The sequence below is a fragment of the Limanda limanda genome, chromosome 21 (genome assembly GCF_963576545.1).
Source record: "Limanda limanda chromosome 21, fLimLim1.1, whole genome shotgun sequence".
Lineage (NCBI taxonomy): Eukaryota > Metazoa > Chordata > Actinopteri > Pleuronectiformes > Pleuronectidae > Limanda > Limanda limanda.
This window is the reverse complement of record NC_083656.1, coordinates 11,844,136-11,858,612: the sequence shown is the minus strand read 5'-3', so window position 1 is coordinate 11,858,612 and position 14,477 is coordinate 11,844,136. Positions and strand designations below refer to the sequence as shown.

General features: G+C 42.0%; 1 protein-coding gene across 7 annotated transcripts in view; it reads right to left on the bottom strand.

Moving 5' to 3' along the window:
• si:ch73-103b11.2 (myosin phosphatase Rho-interacting protein) overlaps positions 1 to 14,477 on the bottom strand; it is a 47,519-nt gene that overhangs the window by 15,910 nt on the left and 17,132 nt on the right. For 4 of the 7 annotated variants that reach the window (XR_009683285.1, XM_061095091.1, XM_061095092.1 and 1 more), the window contains exons 4-10: positions 8,764 to 8,915; positions 7,301 to 7,385; positions 4,126 to 4,179; positions 2,888 to 3,116; positions 2,234 to 2,792; positions 969 to 1,110; positions 692 to 808 (exon numbers count right to left, since the gene is read on the bottom strand). Coding sequence is in view for 6 of the 7 variants with exons in the window: in XM_061095091.1 (XP_060951074.1) it covers positions 692 to 808; positions 969 to 1,110; positions 2,234 to 2,792; positions 2,888 to 3,116; positions 4,126 to 4,179; positions 7,301 to 7,385; positions 8,764 to 8,915 (1,338 nt within the window). In the remaining variant the exon portion in view is untranslated. The remainder of the gene's footprint in view (positions 1 to 691; positions 809 to 968; positions 1,111 to 2,233; positions 2,793 to 2,887; positions 3,117 to 4,125; positions 4,180 to 7,300; positions 7,386 to 8,763; positions 8,916 to 14,477) is intronic. The other 3 variants (XM_061095094.1, XM_061095097.1, XM_061095095.1) reach the window with 2 other exon arrangements.

Here is a 14,477-nt window from a genome sequence, read left to right as displayed (position 1 = left end):
GACAGGGAGACCAACCACACACTGACTGGATCACCCCCGCAGTGCCCTCTGAACAGACCTCAGATCAGCAGCAGTTTGTCAGACTGGAAGGAGTCAGACCCCAGGAAGATACCAGTACTACCTTCAGCAACCAGGCAGCATTGCTATATGTAAAAATATATTTGTGTGTGTGTGCGCGTGCTTGAGTGTGGAGTCACAATGGTGTTTGGTGTGTCGTTTATCTGAAGTTAAATCATAGTATGTCAGTAATATCACATTCTGTACTACAAGAATGTGCCTCCCAGCTTTTTTTACTCTTCGTGAAAACATGAAATGAAAAATTATTTTTTGTTGTTACAAGTTCTTAATAACTATCTTTTCTTATATACCAAATTTTGTCATAATCTGCCACATTCTGACTGGACTCAGTGTTCTTATTTCCCATCTTGTTTTGAGATTATTATTATAAATATGTCTGTTTTGATTTTACCCCATATTTGGTTTTTTTTTGCTGTGTCTCTGGCACCAGCTGTGATAAAGACATTTATACCTTCTCAACTGAAACCTGAAGCTTAAGCAGTCTCTACTACAGTGTTTCAGAATTGGCTTGAGATACTATTGAATGCAGTAAACTGGCTAAATCCTTGTAATTGGATCTAAAAGTGATTTTGTACTGTTTATGAGATCTGTATACTTTAATATTAGTACTCACTGTCATTGAAGACTCTGTGACTCTGCGGTCCAGTGACTTTGCTCTTCTTAAGTTGGAGAAAGTGGGACTGGTCAAACTTGGAGCTGAATGGTCTGTTCCTGCATCCAGTGAAATCTCCTATAAATTTAAAATTTTAAATTGTAATTAACTCTAATTATATCACCAATATCAAGTATATAAAGCGTATATAACTGATTATAAAATACACATTCAAATCAGTAAATCCTATACATCTTTTTTGATTTAGTTGTTCCAGTGAATGAGGATAATAGCATACATGTTTGTTGGCTAGAAAGCGTCTCTCGCTGCGACCTTGTCTCTGGATTAGCGCGGTGTTAGAGGAGGGCTCACTGGAGCTGCTGGTTTCCATATGTTCAACATGCTGACCCTCCCGAAACCTCCCGATGATTTGTGGACGCCTAAGAGACACAAAGATTTTCTTTTCAAAGTCGTACTCTATACACAGCTCATGTTACACTCAACATAAAAGTCTGAGAATGATAAAAATACTGAGCAAACAAAACACGTCAATCTTAATCGTAAAATAAACTTATTCATAAGAAACATAATGCTGCAAAACGGTGGCAGAGTCAGAATAAAAACAAGACCAAAGCATAATATGAAAGCAACTTTGAGTCAAAATTCAATCTCATAAAACCAGCAGTTTAAATTTATTGTGTGCAGAGCGTAATGTTGTATTCACAAGTAGAAAGTTTGACATCATTCTCGACTCAAAGTCCCTTTTTGCAATCAACAATGTGCAACATGAGGTAGAGGTATATCCCAAAAGAGAACAATCCAGAGATACACCAACAAATTAAAAGTAGTGTTATGCGATGAGATATTAAACTTGAGAAGAAAAGGAAAATATCTAGGATGTTGATTAAAACAATCTGCAGAAGTAGCAGCAATGGAAACACAGTCTGCATTACCTTAAGGCAATGCACTTGTTATTGTAAATGTAAATGTATTTGTGAAGTCAGACCAAGATAGAAAAACGAGAAACTGTATGTATAACCAACCAGTACAAACCATTGGTGTGGTGTGTTTCAAGTGTGCACAGTATATGTGGAAACTCAGGTATTTATGTGGAAGAGTGTATGATTGTGTGTGCTTCCAGGCTAAGATGAAATGATAGAAAGCAGGAATCAGCGGTGACCAGCAGGGAACAGCATTGGGACAGGGATGGAAGGGTTGGTTGAGCATTAGCTCTGAAAGGTCGGTTCAGGAGCCCCTGGAAAAGATTGAAAGAACAAAACAGACTAGCAAAAGTAGCAAGAGCAAAAGGTAGAGATCAATAGAAAAGAAAGAATCACATGCATTTAAATCCCCAAATCATTAATGGCAAACCGCTCTGAGGCCAGGGTGGACAGCTAAAGATTCTCAAGATATGGCTCAAGGACAGCTGCCACAGGCTGACAACTATGATGCATGCTTTCAGCAATGCATAAGCTTCATTAATGATTATTAATCATGTTTGCTTTCATTGTCTAGTATTATTTCGCAGTGTGTCGAGCAAGACACTTATCCATAACCGCTCACCTGCGCTCCTCCCCGAACAGCCGAGCCACCTCCTCTCTACCAGGACTCCTTGTCCGTGCTCTCAGCTCTTGGCGCTTTTTGTCTGAACGGAAGGCTTCCCGGTAGCTCAGTCTGCGAGCCCGTGGCACGTCCGACAGCGTTGTATACTCCCTGCCAGAGCAGCCCACTCTGCCTCCTCCGTTACCGACGTTACTAGTGCTCCCTCCACCACCAACGCATCCCTCCCAGGTGGGCGAGGTGACGCTGGGATCGGAGTCCAGCGAGCTCTGGGAGGAACTGATGGTGGAGTAGCTGGGGGAGACGAGGGCACCTGGAGAAGGGAGGGGGTCTTGGGAGGGTTGACAGGGGGAAGATTGAGGTTCTGACTCAGAGTTGTACCTGGGACTTGGAGCTCCTAAAGAGGAGGATGATGCCGAAGAGGACAGGGGCAGGTGCTGAGGCGGCTGTGGGGACTGGGAGTGCTGTGCAGAATATGGAGAAGGCTCCGACTTGGTCTTTTCCAAGGAAAAGTAGCCGCTCTCCACACGTACTTTGCGCCCAGTGTTCATGGTGCCACCATCTGAAACAAAAACACAGTGAGACTGATGTGAATCAACGAAAACAAGCACATTATGGGATGCTTCGGAATTCATATGCCCCTTTCTTAGTGCTCACCGTCTTGAGTTGTGATACTGGAGTCTGGTTGGCTCTGGCTCAGCTGGCTGAGACAGGAGGCACTGCGGCTGCAGGGGATGGTGGCCCGGCTCCAGCGACTCTCCTCCTGCCACAGTGTCGCACGGCTCATTGGGACGCGCTCGGCACCGGCAATGCTGCTGGGCAGGCACGAGATGCTGCCGCCACCGCTGCTGCTGCTGGTCACTGTCACCTTGGCTGGGCCTGGCTCCTGGGGAGGAGTTCGGGTTGGGAGGAGTGGATAGGAAGAGGTGAGGGCAAAATGGGAGGTAAGGTCACACAGAGACTACAACAAGGAATATGAGAAGGAAAGAGATCAAAAGAGAAATTAAACACTAAGTAGTTAATTCCAAATAATTAAATACACCCAATTATTATAATTATAATTATGTGCTTCAGTAAATATCTACACTCCACTGCAGGGCTGTGAAATCATGTGCCAGTAACACAACCACCAAATCATTATAACAGGTTTTTTCTCACCGAGTTGTTGCTCTATCTCTGTGAAAATCTCAGCACACTGATCTCTCTTGTTTGGAGCAATCTCTTAATGTTGAGTGGCACATGATTTTACACCATAAATCTGTTGATGTGTTTGCTTTTCTGTGCTCGTTGGATTTTCTGTGCATATGTTAAGTAAATCCAATATTACAGTGACGGAGCAAAAGAAAATCACTTCCATCAATGTAAAAGAGAGAAGGATGTGTGGGTTAGAGAAAGTGATGGGCAGACAAATAACAAAGAGTCTGTTCAAGACAAACACAATTGTAATGAGAACAAAAAACAAGCAACAGGGGTGATTTTTGCCGAGCTGGAATATAATGGAATAGAATTGCTTAGATTAAAATTGTAGAGATCATTTTTACATGACTTCTGAATGCACAATCAAAATCAATCTGGCGTAATCACAGTTTGACACCAACAGTTGAGTCTTTGCGGTGATCAGCAGACCAACAAAATCATTCAGAAGAGAGAGCATGATTTCTAGAAGCAAAGCGACCCTCAAACAACTCATCATCCTGCCTTTTTCAATCACCGCAAGCATTCTGCCGTGCTAAGAATCACTCTTTGAGTATCAGATTGAAGAAGGAAAGTTGTTTTTATTCACCCTTTACCTGGATTGATTGGGGGGGTGTTAATATAAATATATTTTATTAGGGCTGGGATTTGAGCCACTGAGGGCAAAGCAGGATAAAAGAGTTTGGCTGATCTGAACTCACTGGGTGTCCATTCATGTCTCCAGTGGAAAAACACTGGCTTGGAGTTACTCGACCCTGCCAATAACAAAACATTTTTGATGTTTAACGTTTACTATGTAGTGCAGATTATCATCAATAGAGGAAGAACAAAAATCAGTTTTGACATATTCATAGTTTCTGTATTGTCTGAAGGGCCAAATTCATGCAAATGTGTGATACAAAGCACTTTTACAAGACGTCAAGAGTTCTGTTGCCTCAGAGCCAAGACAAGAATCTGAAAGTGCAAAGTCCATCCAGCCTCCTTTCGTATACAGCGTGGGGCAAGACTAGTTGTCACCGTTTTCCTGTCACGTAATTCTTTTTGTGCCCAGAGTAAGGTGCTTCAATTAAGTGGCACCACCCAGAAGGTAAACAAGTTACTGTGCTGACAGCCATCTCCGAGCAGATGTCTACGGTAAAAGTAGGAGGAGAGCTTCATTCATCCCTCATATACCTGTGATAATCTTCAGCATATTCTTCATGCCAAAAAAAACAAACAGCCCAGGCAACAACAGCTGCTTTCAAACCGGCTCTGAACTGCGGACATTTCATCTGAAATTTTCCGAAAGGGCTGTTTGTGGCAAAGCAGGAGAAAGTTGCTCTGAACATTTAAAGTAAAAAGTAAATGAAAAAGTAGTCCTGAAAATGTCTGTGTGAGGTCATGTGAGAAAAGAGAAAAGTCTGGAAATTAAAGTCAACATGCCGACTCGCTGGACACAAAACTGAAAAAAACTAAAAGAATAAAAATATCTCAGGATGAAAAAGATGAGCCATGAATGTAGAAGGAGTCAACTCGGAAAGACAACGAGATGCGAGAGCTTTCGGTGATAAGGGACAACACCATTGTTGATGTACTGTGAACAAAAACACATGATTTCCGCTGCAGAAATTAAACGTCAGGTCCTGCTTCCTGCATGCTCTACACCAAGCTGCATTCTTCCTATGTGAAAGGACAACCATGAAAATGTCTAGACTCAGCTTTTCAGATTTTTGTTCTAAAAACTGCAAATGATGGAAAATGAAATGACAAAAGCAGTCAGCAATTACATGGTTTGGCCTTGACTTGATGACAGCAGATGAATTTCTGCTCTGCAGCGACTCTCGCCTCATATTGTGTAAAGCAGATTATCAATAATTTATGTGATACAAGATAATATTTTTTCCATCTGGGCTCGACAGTGCTGACACAGTGAAGGTCATCACTGTGCCACCACTTCCGCTCTGAAAACCAGCTCAGTAAAGGTCACAGTCGGATTCAGGGCAACATCATTAGAGGAACGAGACAATGAACTTCAGAGAGAGTTGTTACTTGTTTGTGCCACAAATTTGGCCTCTTATCAAAAAGGAGGTACACGGTGGGTGGTCTGTATAATATATAATATGCCTACATTTCACCTTGTCATTAAATCCATTATCATGGTAAGAAAGCTGTACATACATACAGTCCTGTTTCTTTTATTTCTACTTACTAGGGAGAACTCTGAGTGTAGCGAATGGGAGCTTACACCAAAACATGCATTTGTATTCCCCATGGTAACATTGTGTTTCGTCACCTTGCTCTCAGACTGCTGACTTTATTTTTTTAATTGTGTGTATTTTGTTTAATTAAATTTACAGTCATTATTTCTGAATTCATTCTTATACTAAATTGCTCTACAAAGGAATATTTTCCCGGGCTGGCCTCCTCTACAGTATTTGTCAATATGCAAGGTCAGCTCACTGCACTTGTGGGGGATTCAGTGGCCAAGTCCCAAAGTATTGCTTTGTAAACTCTCAGACTCAAACATGGATTTTGTTCAGTGAAGAAGGGCTCAGGCCATTGTGGTGTGAAATTGGAAAAAAATTGTAGGATCCCGCACGGACATTCTGAGCCATTTTGACAGAACTGTAATGTTAAAAACAGGCACCAGCTCTGAAATTTAAAAGGAAACTCCTCTATGAGGGTATTGTTTTTAATTAATGTTCACAATTTTACACTAGAAATTAAGCGTTTCCTCTTTAATTACAGAGACTGTGAAGGCCCACCATAGTCTAATTAGTATGAATCAGTCCTTTTACACACTCATAATGACATTTATGGTCTATAAATTTGTGTTTTGCTCCAATGCTTCGTGGTAGAACTTTGTGTATCACTCTTTGCCTCACTATCTCCCTCCCATATCCATCTTTCTTCCTCCCCCTTTGAATATACAGCCCCTGGGAGATATCCTGCCACATCGATGGGCCATCAAAGTGGAGACAGCGATCTTATCAGTCGCTCAGGCCATGTGATGCATTGGAGCGAAATACATGCCCTCTTGCCTACTGCCACAAAAACTGTAAGAGACACGGAAATGTGTCTACTCCATCTACTGCCATTATCCCTAAAAGGCCATCACAAAGGCCTGGAAGGTGTAACAGCAGCTGACACTGCAACAAAGCCATCCAATCAAATGCTACCACTGTAATAGTTTTGCTTCGGTATACCAATGAAGCCTGCAATTAATTTAGACAAGCATGAGGCATGTAGTACGTTCATCTATCAAGACAAAAACATCCTGTGACTCGAGAATAGAAATATGAATTACATAATCTATTGAGCATGTCTCTAGCAGGAAAACAATATGTCATCTCTGAGGGGTAAACAGCTGGTGCAGTTTGACTGGAATGAAAAGCCTGCACACAGCATACTTCCATGACACAAGTCGTCCTTGAATATACGGTATGTATATCCTCTTTCTTTGTTGCTGGCAGCAGCCCATTTGTCACATGTGGATCGTTTATAACCGTATCTTGAACGGTGTTGATAGGGCCTCAATGTGGGACCATTACATCATCACAGGAGCCAAAAATGGCCCCTTTATATGTTATAGGTTAAATAAATAATTTACTTTAAAACTGAGCGAGATTTGTGTCAGAACTATTACACAATATGACAAATTCCTCAACGTAAGAATCTTCATCTGTATTCTCACTGAAGTTGTCGGACCATCCTCTCTTTGCTATCTGCAGTTTGTCCGTGCATAAGAGGCATTACAAGAAATTATCCGTAGCAAAACCATCTCTCTTAACAACTTCTTTTCCCCTACACCTGGATTCAGTTGCCTCTTTTTGCATTGTTCAGGTTGAGCAATACAAAAAAAACCTTCACCATGGATAGTGTGAGGCGCTGTGTTACCTGCTGTGTGGGGGGATCGACCTTTCGTTTCTTCTTCTGGTTCTGCTTGTTGGTCCTGGGGTACACAGTCAGAGCCTCCTGCCACCTACGAATAGTGAGTCATTCAAAATGTTGTTCTCGGAAACAGTAAGCAGACTGTTCAAATCACGCTTCCACTGTAGATGCAATATATGAGCAGGCCAAGTTCTAATCAGCAAAAAAATAAACAATTACAGTTTATTTGCCATGACAAGCATGTCCATGATGTAAAACTATTTGTATAATAAACAAAAAACATTGAAGTGATTTGTTGAAATTTGACGAAAGTGCACATTCCAACTCTGATGAGGAGCAAAATGACAACATAAATTCACATCTTTTATGAACTTTTCATATCAGAAAACAAACACAGAACCCAATGTGTCAGTGAAAAGCTCAAATCTGAAGATTTGTATTGTCCTACCGAAAAATATGTTCAAAGGTTCACAAAGTCCTCGTCAACAAATCTCCTGATGACTGAAATAAACATGGATTTGCTGAATAAATCTCGACTTCATGATTTACTTAAGACTGAAGGGTGCAGAGTTTTAGTCAATAAAGAACTGACTAAAATTTGTAAATAATAGATTTAGAACCTATCTTCATGTAACTTTGTCAAATAAAGAAAGTCCTGGCTCTTTAATGGTTACAATAATCAAGTCGGTGACTGTTGAACAGAACACTCATGTGTTATCAAAATTTCTACTCCAAACACTTTCTAAAGAGACACAAACTTGAAACATCTATAAATTAACTGAGTGCCCACACAGCACAGTTTTCACTCTGTAGAATCAGGGGCTTAATAAAACCAGTAAAACAGGCAAAATAAAACTTTTATATTAGAAAACATCCTTGTTTTCTGTTAATGACATCCTCGAAGTGACAAATATGATTGTGTAACGGCCCAGAACCAACACATTGGGGGAGAGATGACAGGTGAGTGGGAGGTGTACAGTGAGCAGATAGCATAATGGAGAAGGGGGGTGCAGTGCGTCACAGCTCCCTAAGAATAGCCATAATATTACGTATGTTACATCCAGGGATGGAGAGTGGTGCTGAATCACCCTTTACATGTGCAGCAGGGGAGGACAAGGTACAGGGGGAAACTATATTATTGAGGCTTGCAGGTTGTGTATTGGGATCTGTGTGCAGGCAGATGGGGATTTGTGAACGCAGTTCAAGAATGTGCACTGTCACTGCAGAGTGGCTTGCCACACTCTGGAGAGCAGAGCTCAGAGGAGACAGCAGGGGGCAGAGCGGTTTTGGCTGCAGCAGCAGTTGCACACAACTACTGTCCCTCGTCCAAGTCTCTGTCATCCCTATCCACTCAGCTAAACAGAGAGAGCAACACAAAACATACTGCACATCTGAAGCCACAGTTAAACCCGTGTATAGATATCATTGTCCTACATGAACAGATCCCATTCCTGGTTGTTACGTCTTACCCGTTGATGATTTCTTTACATTCCGCACGTATGAAGTGCTCTTTGTCAGAGGTCAGGATGCACAGCGAGTTCTTCTGGCCCGTCCTCGCCTCACCATTGATGACGTCACTGCACTGGTTCATGTTGATTGTACCCTGGGGTAGAGTGCTGGGCTGGGGGACACAACACAGACACGTGGAGAAAGTGTTAAAGCGGGGGAAGTAAGCAGACGTGCCCACTTATCCCTCCAGATGGACTTCCTGTCTTCTCACACAACCCACCCCAGCATCAATTTCCATGCCAAGCCTGGCACACCACACGCTGATATAACAGGCTGGGAACAGGCAAATGTTCTTGTTAGAGCTCACTGTGACATTTTGGTTTCTTTAGATGCATATTGCAGCATTTATAAGAGAATAATTACATAATTGATTCAGCTTTTTGCTTCAGTACCTCTATTTGTAAGGGAGAACTTCCCTCTAGTAATAATTAGGGTGATTTTAGGACAGTGGAACTGGGTGGTTGCTCACGATTCGGGTGGGCTCAGCAAGTCGACGGTTGCCACTAAATCCAGACTAAAGTGGATAATTAACACTATAATGATGATGTGCTTTTTGTAGCTGTAAAAAAGAATTTAGAAAGTAAAAAATGTGGACTCTACCCTTGCATTTAGTTTAGTCTAGTTTTTCCATCTAGTTTATTTCATACCAAGTAAACTTTTTTTCAACATTGATGATTAAATCTAGCCTGCGTGCATCATAGAGCTGGTTGTAAAGGCCAAGTTGTCCATTGTACCACGAGAAAGAACCTGAAAGGACCTAAGAGCAAGCGTGTCTGCTCCGTTTATAAACCGTGCAAGTTCATGGGTTCACCGTGCGGTTTTAAGTTTAATCTGTCTGATGCCTGGCTGTAAGGTGTAAGATCAACGACACACAATGAAATGAATGCCATCTGTCAGCCATAAATAACATTACCGCAGGACTTCCACAATAATACTACTTTGTGCACAGTGATAACGTTTATAGGCGCAGGTTTATGTAAGCACACAGGGGCTGTGTGTGTGTGTGCATGGCTTATTTACAATGACTGGAGACAATGTCGCTCCATCTGAACCTGTTGTGCTAGTTTTTGTTAGATTATGTTTTTTGACTGCATCAATCAGTATCGCACAAGGTTAAAACGTGCGCACAGATAACCATTATAAATATAACAAGCTTTGAAAATTTTGCTTGGTCTGACCTCCACATGACTTAACCTGAAAAATTCAAAAAACCTTGATAACCTCATGTTGACTGAAGGAATTGAATTTGTTCAGGTGAATGAGTAGCGAGCAGCCGAGCACCCTGGGCATGGGAAGCTGTTAGAACAGACCTTGGGTCGTACCTTCTCTGCACTAAACATACAGGCGGAATTATAGACACCAAAAAACCACAGTGATTCCAAGCTAGATTCCAGTTAGCCACAGATGATAAATTACAGCTCTTGAATGAATCGGAATATATTAGGAGATAGAGCTGGAAACTAAATTAAAAGGGATCACTTTCAACTTAGCCTGGAACCAAATACATCTAACTCAAGGATCCAATTTGTACAAATGTAACTATAGCCTGTCAGTAACACGGCAATTTAAGCCTCTAATGTGGACAGAGAAGTCAATAGTTAACAGGCTGTGGTTATCCCACCCTGAGGGCCGATGAGAGGCCTTGTTTACTTGGTCACTGTTAAATGTCACGTTCATTCTCAGCTCGGTTGCCACTGTGTATATTGTAAAAGGGTGGCAGTGTCAGAATTTGGCACAGCAAATTGGATAGTAGGTTTGATCTAAGTACACTATGAGTCAGAGAAATAATTAGAGACCTGAACATCGAGGCAGCGTGGTATGACCTTTACAACTTCACTTGTACTCTGGTAAAGCATAAGCGCCACAGACGCTATGACTCGGTCGGCCATTATGTTTTGGTTCAACTTCTTATGCCGGGGGCTTAAAAACGGTCCATCACCAAAAGGGCTCTCGACACTGGGGTGAGAGGCCAGGGCAACAGCCGGGCTTGACAGAAAGACAGAGCAATAAGACGTTGGGACAGCTGGGCGAGGGCCCGGGCCTGTTTCAGACTGGACTGAGAGACTGGCATCAGCTTGACCTGAGAACCCTGTCACTATCAGACATGGAGAAATGACGGTGGTTTGTTGAGAGAAGAAAGATTAAGTCTCAGGATGGATGTCAAGGGGGACAGAAGTGCAACAGAAAAAAGGGAGGAAGGGGGAAGGGGAGGCTATGACATTTGGACTGCACAGCGATCTGTCTGTGTAAACAGATCTAGAGTACACCACACGTGTCCTTGAGCTGGAGTCAGAAGAGGATAAACGGCAAAATATTTCAAATTCTGGAAACAGTTGTACAAGCAGCTTAAGCCCCCCTGTTTCATAATCACGGCATCGGATTCGCCGGGATGCAGAAAATAAATCGGAGACTGACAACAGCTCTGATTATAAATCTATTTTCATAACGCTGTTCACCTCTCAGAGAGATTTGAGTGCTTATGTGAAGTGGGTGATGGCTGTGTGGGAGCAGAGTATATGTTTTACTCTGGAGCTGCACGGGACTCCTGTCACACGTGTGTCCCTGTCAGCTGAGCAACCATACACGCCCCTGCTTTGGGCCAGCCACTGCAGCTCAAGCCCCCAGACCCAGGCCCCCTGAACCCACACCTCTCTGTCACCTAGCCTAGACCCAGTCCCCTCTCCCTGGGCCACCACCCTCCACAATGGGCCCTTTGTGAAGCAGCACCAGTTCACACAATGTGGGATTGTCAGCCACCACAGTCCACCGAGCCACTCCTCCCCTGAACCCTCAACAAGGAAATGACCGAGAGACAAGAGGCACAAACAAGTGTCCTTTTGTGATCAGAGCATGGAAATTATGAAGCCAGCATAAACTTATTATTGTCTCTGAAGTTGTTCAGACAATAGCATGAATGCCGTCTCGATGGGAGTCATTGAACATTGAGTCTCAAGGGGAGACGAGACAAATCAAACAGAGATTTGGTTTCTCTGCACCAGTCTGTGATGACTGGAGGCACAGGAGGGTATTTTATATCAGCAGCAATATTAATTTAGCTGGATATGTGAAAATATGAAATACGACTCATAAACAAGTTTAGCTGAAAATATTCTCCTAACAAGAATACTATGGTGTGGTGGCAAACATTAACTTAAAATATGATTGAACACTGCATTAAGTGCATATTTGGGTATTTATTTATTAATCACAAATATTTAATGATTAATTAAACATTGATCTCCTGTACTATTTTGTTGTACTTTATTGTAATGATGTCAAACGTTAAGACAGCGTTTATATCACAAGACCGTTTGCTTAAATGCTTTCTTACATAAATTATTTTGTAGACTTTGCAATATGCAAAAGAAGTGAAGGAGGCTATTTGCACTTTATCCTCTCAGGATAAACAAGAACTGCCCAAGCTAATGAAGACCATTCACAAAATCATGCTTGGATGCTTTTAAACTTAATGCTTCTTTTCAAGTTCCACACTGCATTACTATGTATGGACACCCCACTTGTGATCTCTGTCCAAATGTTGTGTAGCATTACTGAAGTGTTCATTAGGAAGCAGCATCTCTGTTTAGAAAACGGTAATTATTAAGCTCCATGCATGTATGCCTTTGCAACCTTGGCTTTCTTTACTCTTGGATTCTGCAGCTTAGCAAAACATCCCATTCTCCCTCATGACACAGCAGGAGAAATATTTGCTTCTTTTGGCAGCTGGCTGAGGCTCTAGATTTTTATTTTTGGTCGTGAAGCAAATTCTCTCCCTCTGCCATCAACATTTTTGGGGGTTTGATCGACTCATTTCTAGTCATGGAAAGCAAAAGTGCAGTTAAAGGGACTTTAAGAAGAGCGTGAGGGAATGAAATGGCATTTAACGATGTGATTGAGGGGAATATTGCAACATCTTTTTCAATACATCCAATCGCTCATTGGTTTTCTCTCAGTATTAAGAAACGCCTGGTTAGATAAGAGCACCTGTACGTCAATCCGAAACATCTGGTTTTTGGTATTAGGTGCCGGTTTGTCTGCCAACTTGTGTGGTGACAAATTCAAATGCCACTGCTTCACTCGGAAACTTACACAACTTTTCTTGAGGCGTGTAACAGCAAGATTCTCAAGCCCCAACTTTCCAATCTCTTCACCCTGCATCCAGGTCATTAAAGACACCGAAGCCAAAAGGAAAGCTGATGAAGTGGCATCGCTTCATCCTGACTCATGGATATGGCCTAGGATCAGGTCTTTTCAGGGTCCAACATCCTCTGCTCATTCCTGATAACAGCAATTATGCAATAAATCTTTCCTTAGCAACTTAGGACAACAGAGGTAAACACGCATTTTTGATACTGGTGAGCATGCCGACAGCCAGCTGCGGGGAAATATCCTCAGGTGCCAGACGGATGGAGTCACCTGTAGTCTTGCTACATAGGGATATCAACTACAGTCTGGTCTTTCCTTCCTAAGTCCACAATAATCATACAAACACAGATCTATATAGCAATCAGTCTAGGAACTAGAGTTGACAGATTGGCCGTGGACAAGATTACAATCATCACTGCCCCAGAGTCCTCACGCTCCTTTAATCTTACCCTAGTATCAAGACATTTTTTAAGCCAGTACAATCACACATGATATTTACCTTAGCCTTAGCTGTAATACCTTCCTCAAGCCCTGCCTGTACTTAAGACAAACATATAGCTCTACAAAAAAATCAAGCTACACCATAAGGTGGATATCTGACATCACTGTTGCAAGGCTGAGTGCAGTCCTTCAGGCATTTTCAAACACACCTCACCCCACTGGTATGTATTCAAGACTTTCAAATGAATACTACAGCAAAGGCCTCAGATCTGCGCCAACCCTGGTTACACAGCAGCAACACGACAGTGAAGGCAAACTGCAGGATTAGCATATTAACACTACAGTGTTGAAATAATTACTAAAATCTTCACACCACACATTTCACATTTGTAGTGGGTATTTCAGAGAGAACTGTGGGTGGTAGCAGTAGTGCTATTCTCATGGAGAATGGAGAGAGCGTGTGGGTGGTTTAATGCTGTGTCAGGAGGCCAGCAATTGACAACTGCAGAGGAGGAGGAGGAGGAAGAGGAAGAAGAGGGAGAGTTGGAGGATGAAGACATTTTTTTTTTTTTTTCTCTGCTAGGATGACAGAATTCTTTTCAACAGAGGGCGAGGATTGATCAGTCAACTGTACCGGAACAGCACAAACCAGATCTTTGGCTGCTACAGGGTACAATAATGAAGTACATGTGTGTGGGCACCAATTGAAATCGCCTGTTTACAGTGTTTTATATATTTTTTTTACACATACAAGCATTGCAATTACATTCCCCAAGGAAGCTGTTTTTTCAACCTTGTTCCTTAGATTGTTTGTTGGTTTGTTTGTAAGCACATTTACGCAAAATCTACAGCATGGATTACTTCAAAACTTGGAAGGACACAGTATTGGGCAGGAAAGAACTCACTATATCTGAATCAGAGGACGGAATTCAATTTCTTTAACATTGTGAGATAAGGTGTTTTTCCAACATTTTCCTTCATCTCTTAGAGAACAAGTCATGGATCTTGTTGACAAAAAACAGTCATCTTTAGGGGATGAGTGTGTGCAATTTGGTGTTGATACAAAAAATTAAAATTAAAAAATCAG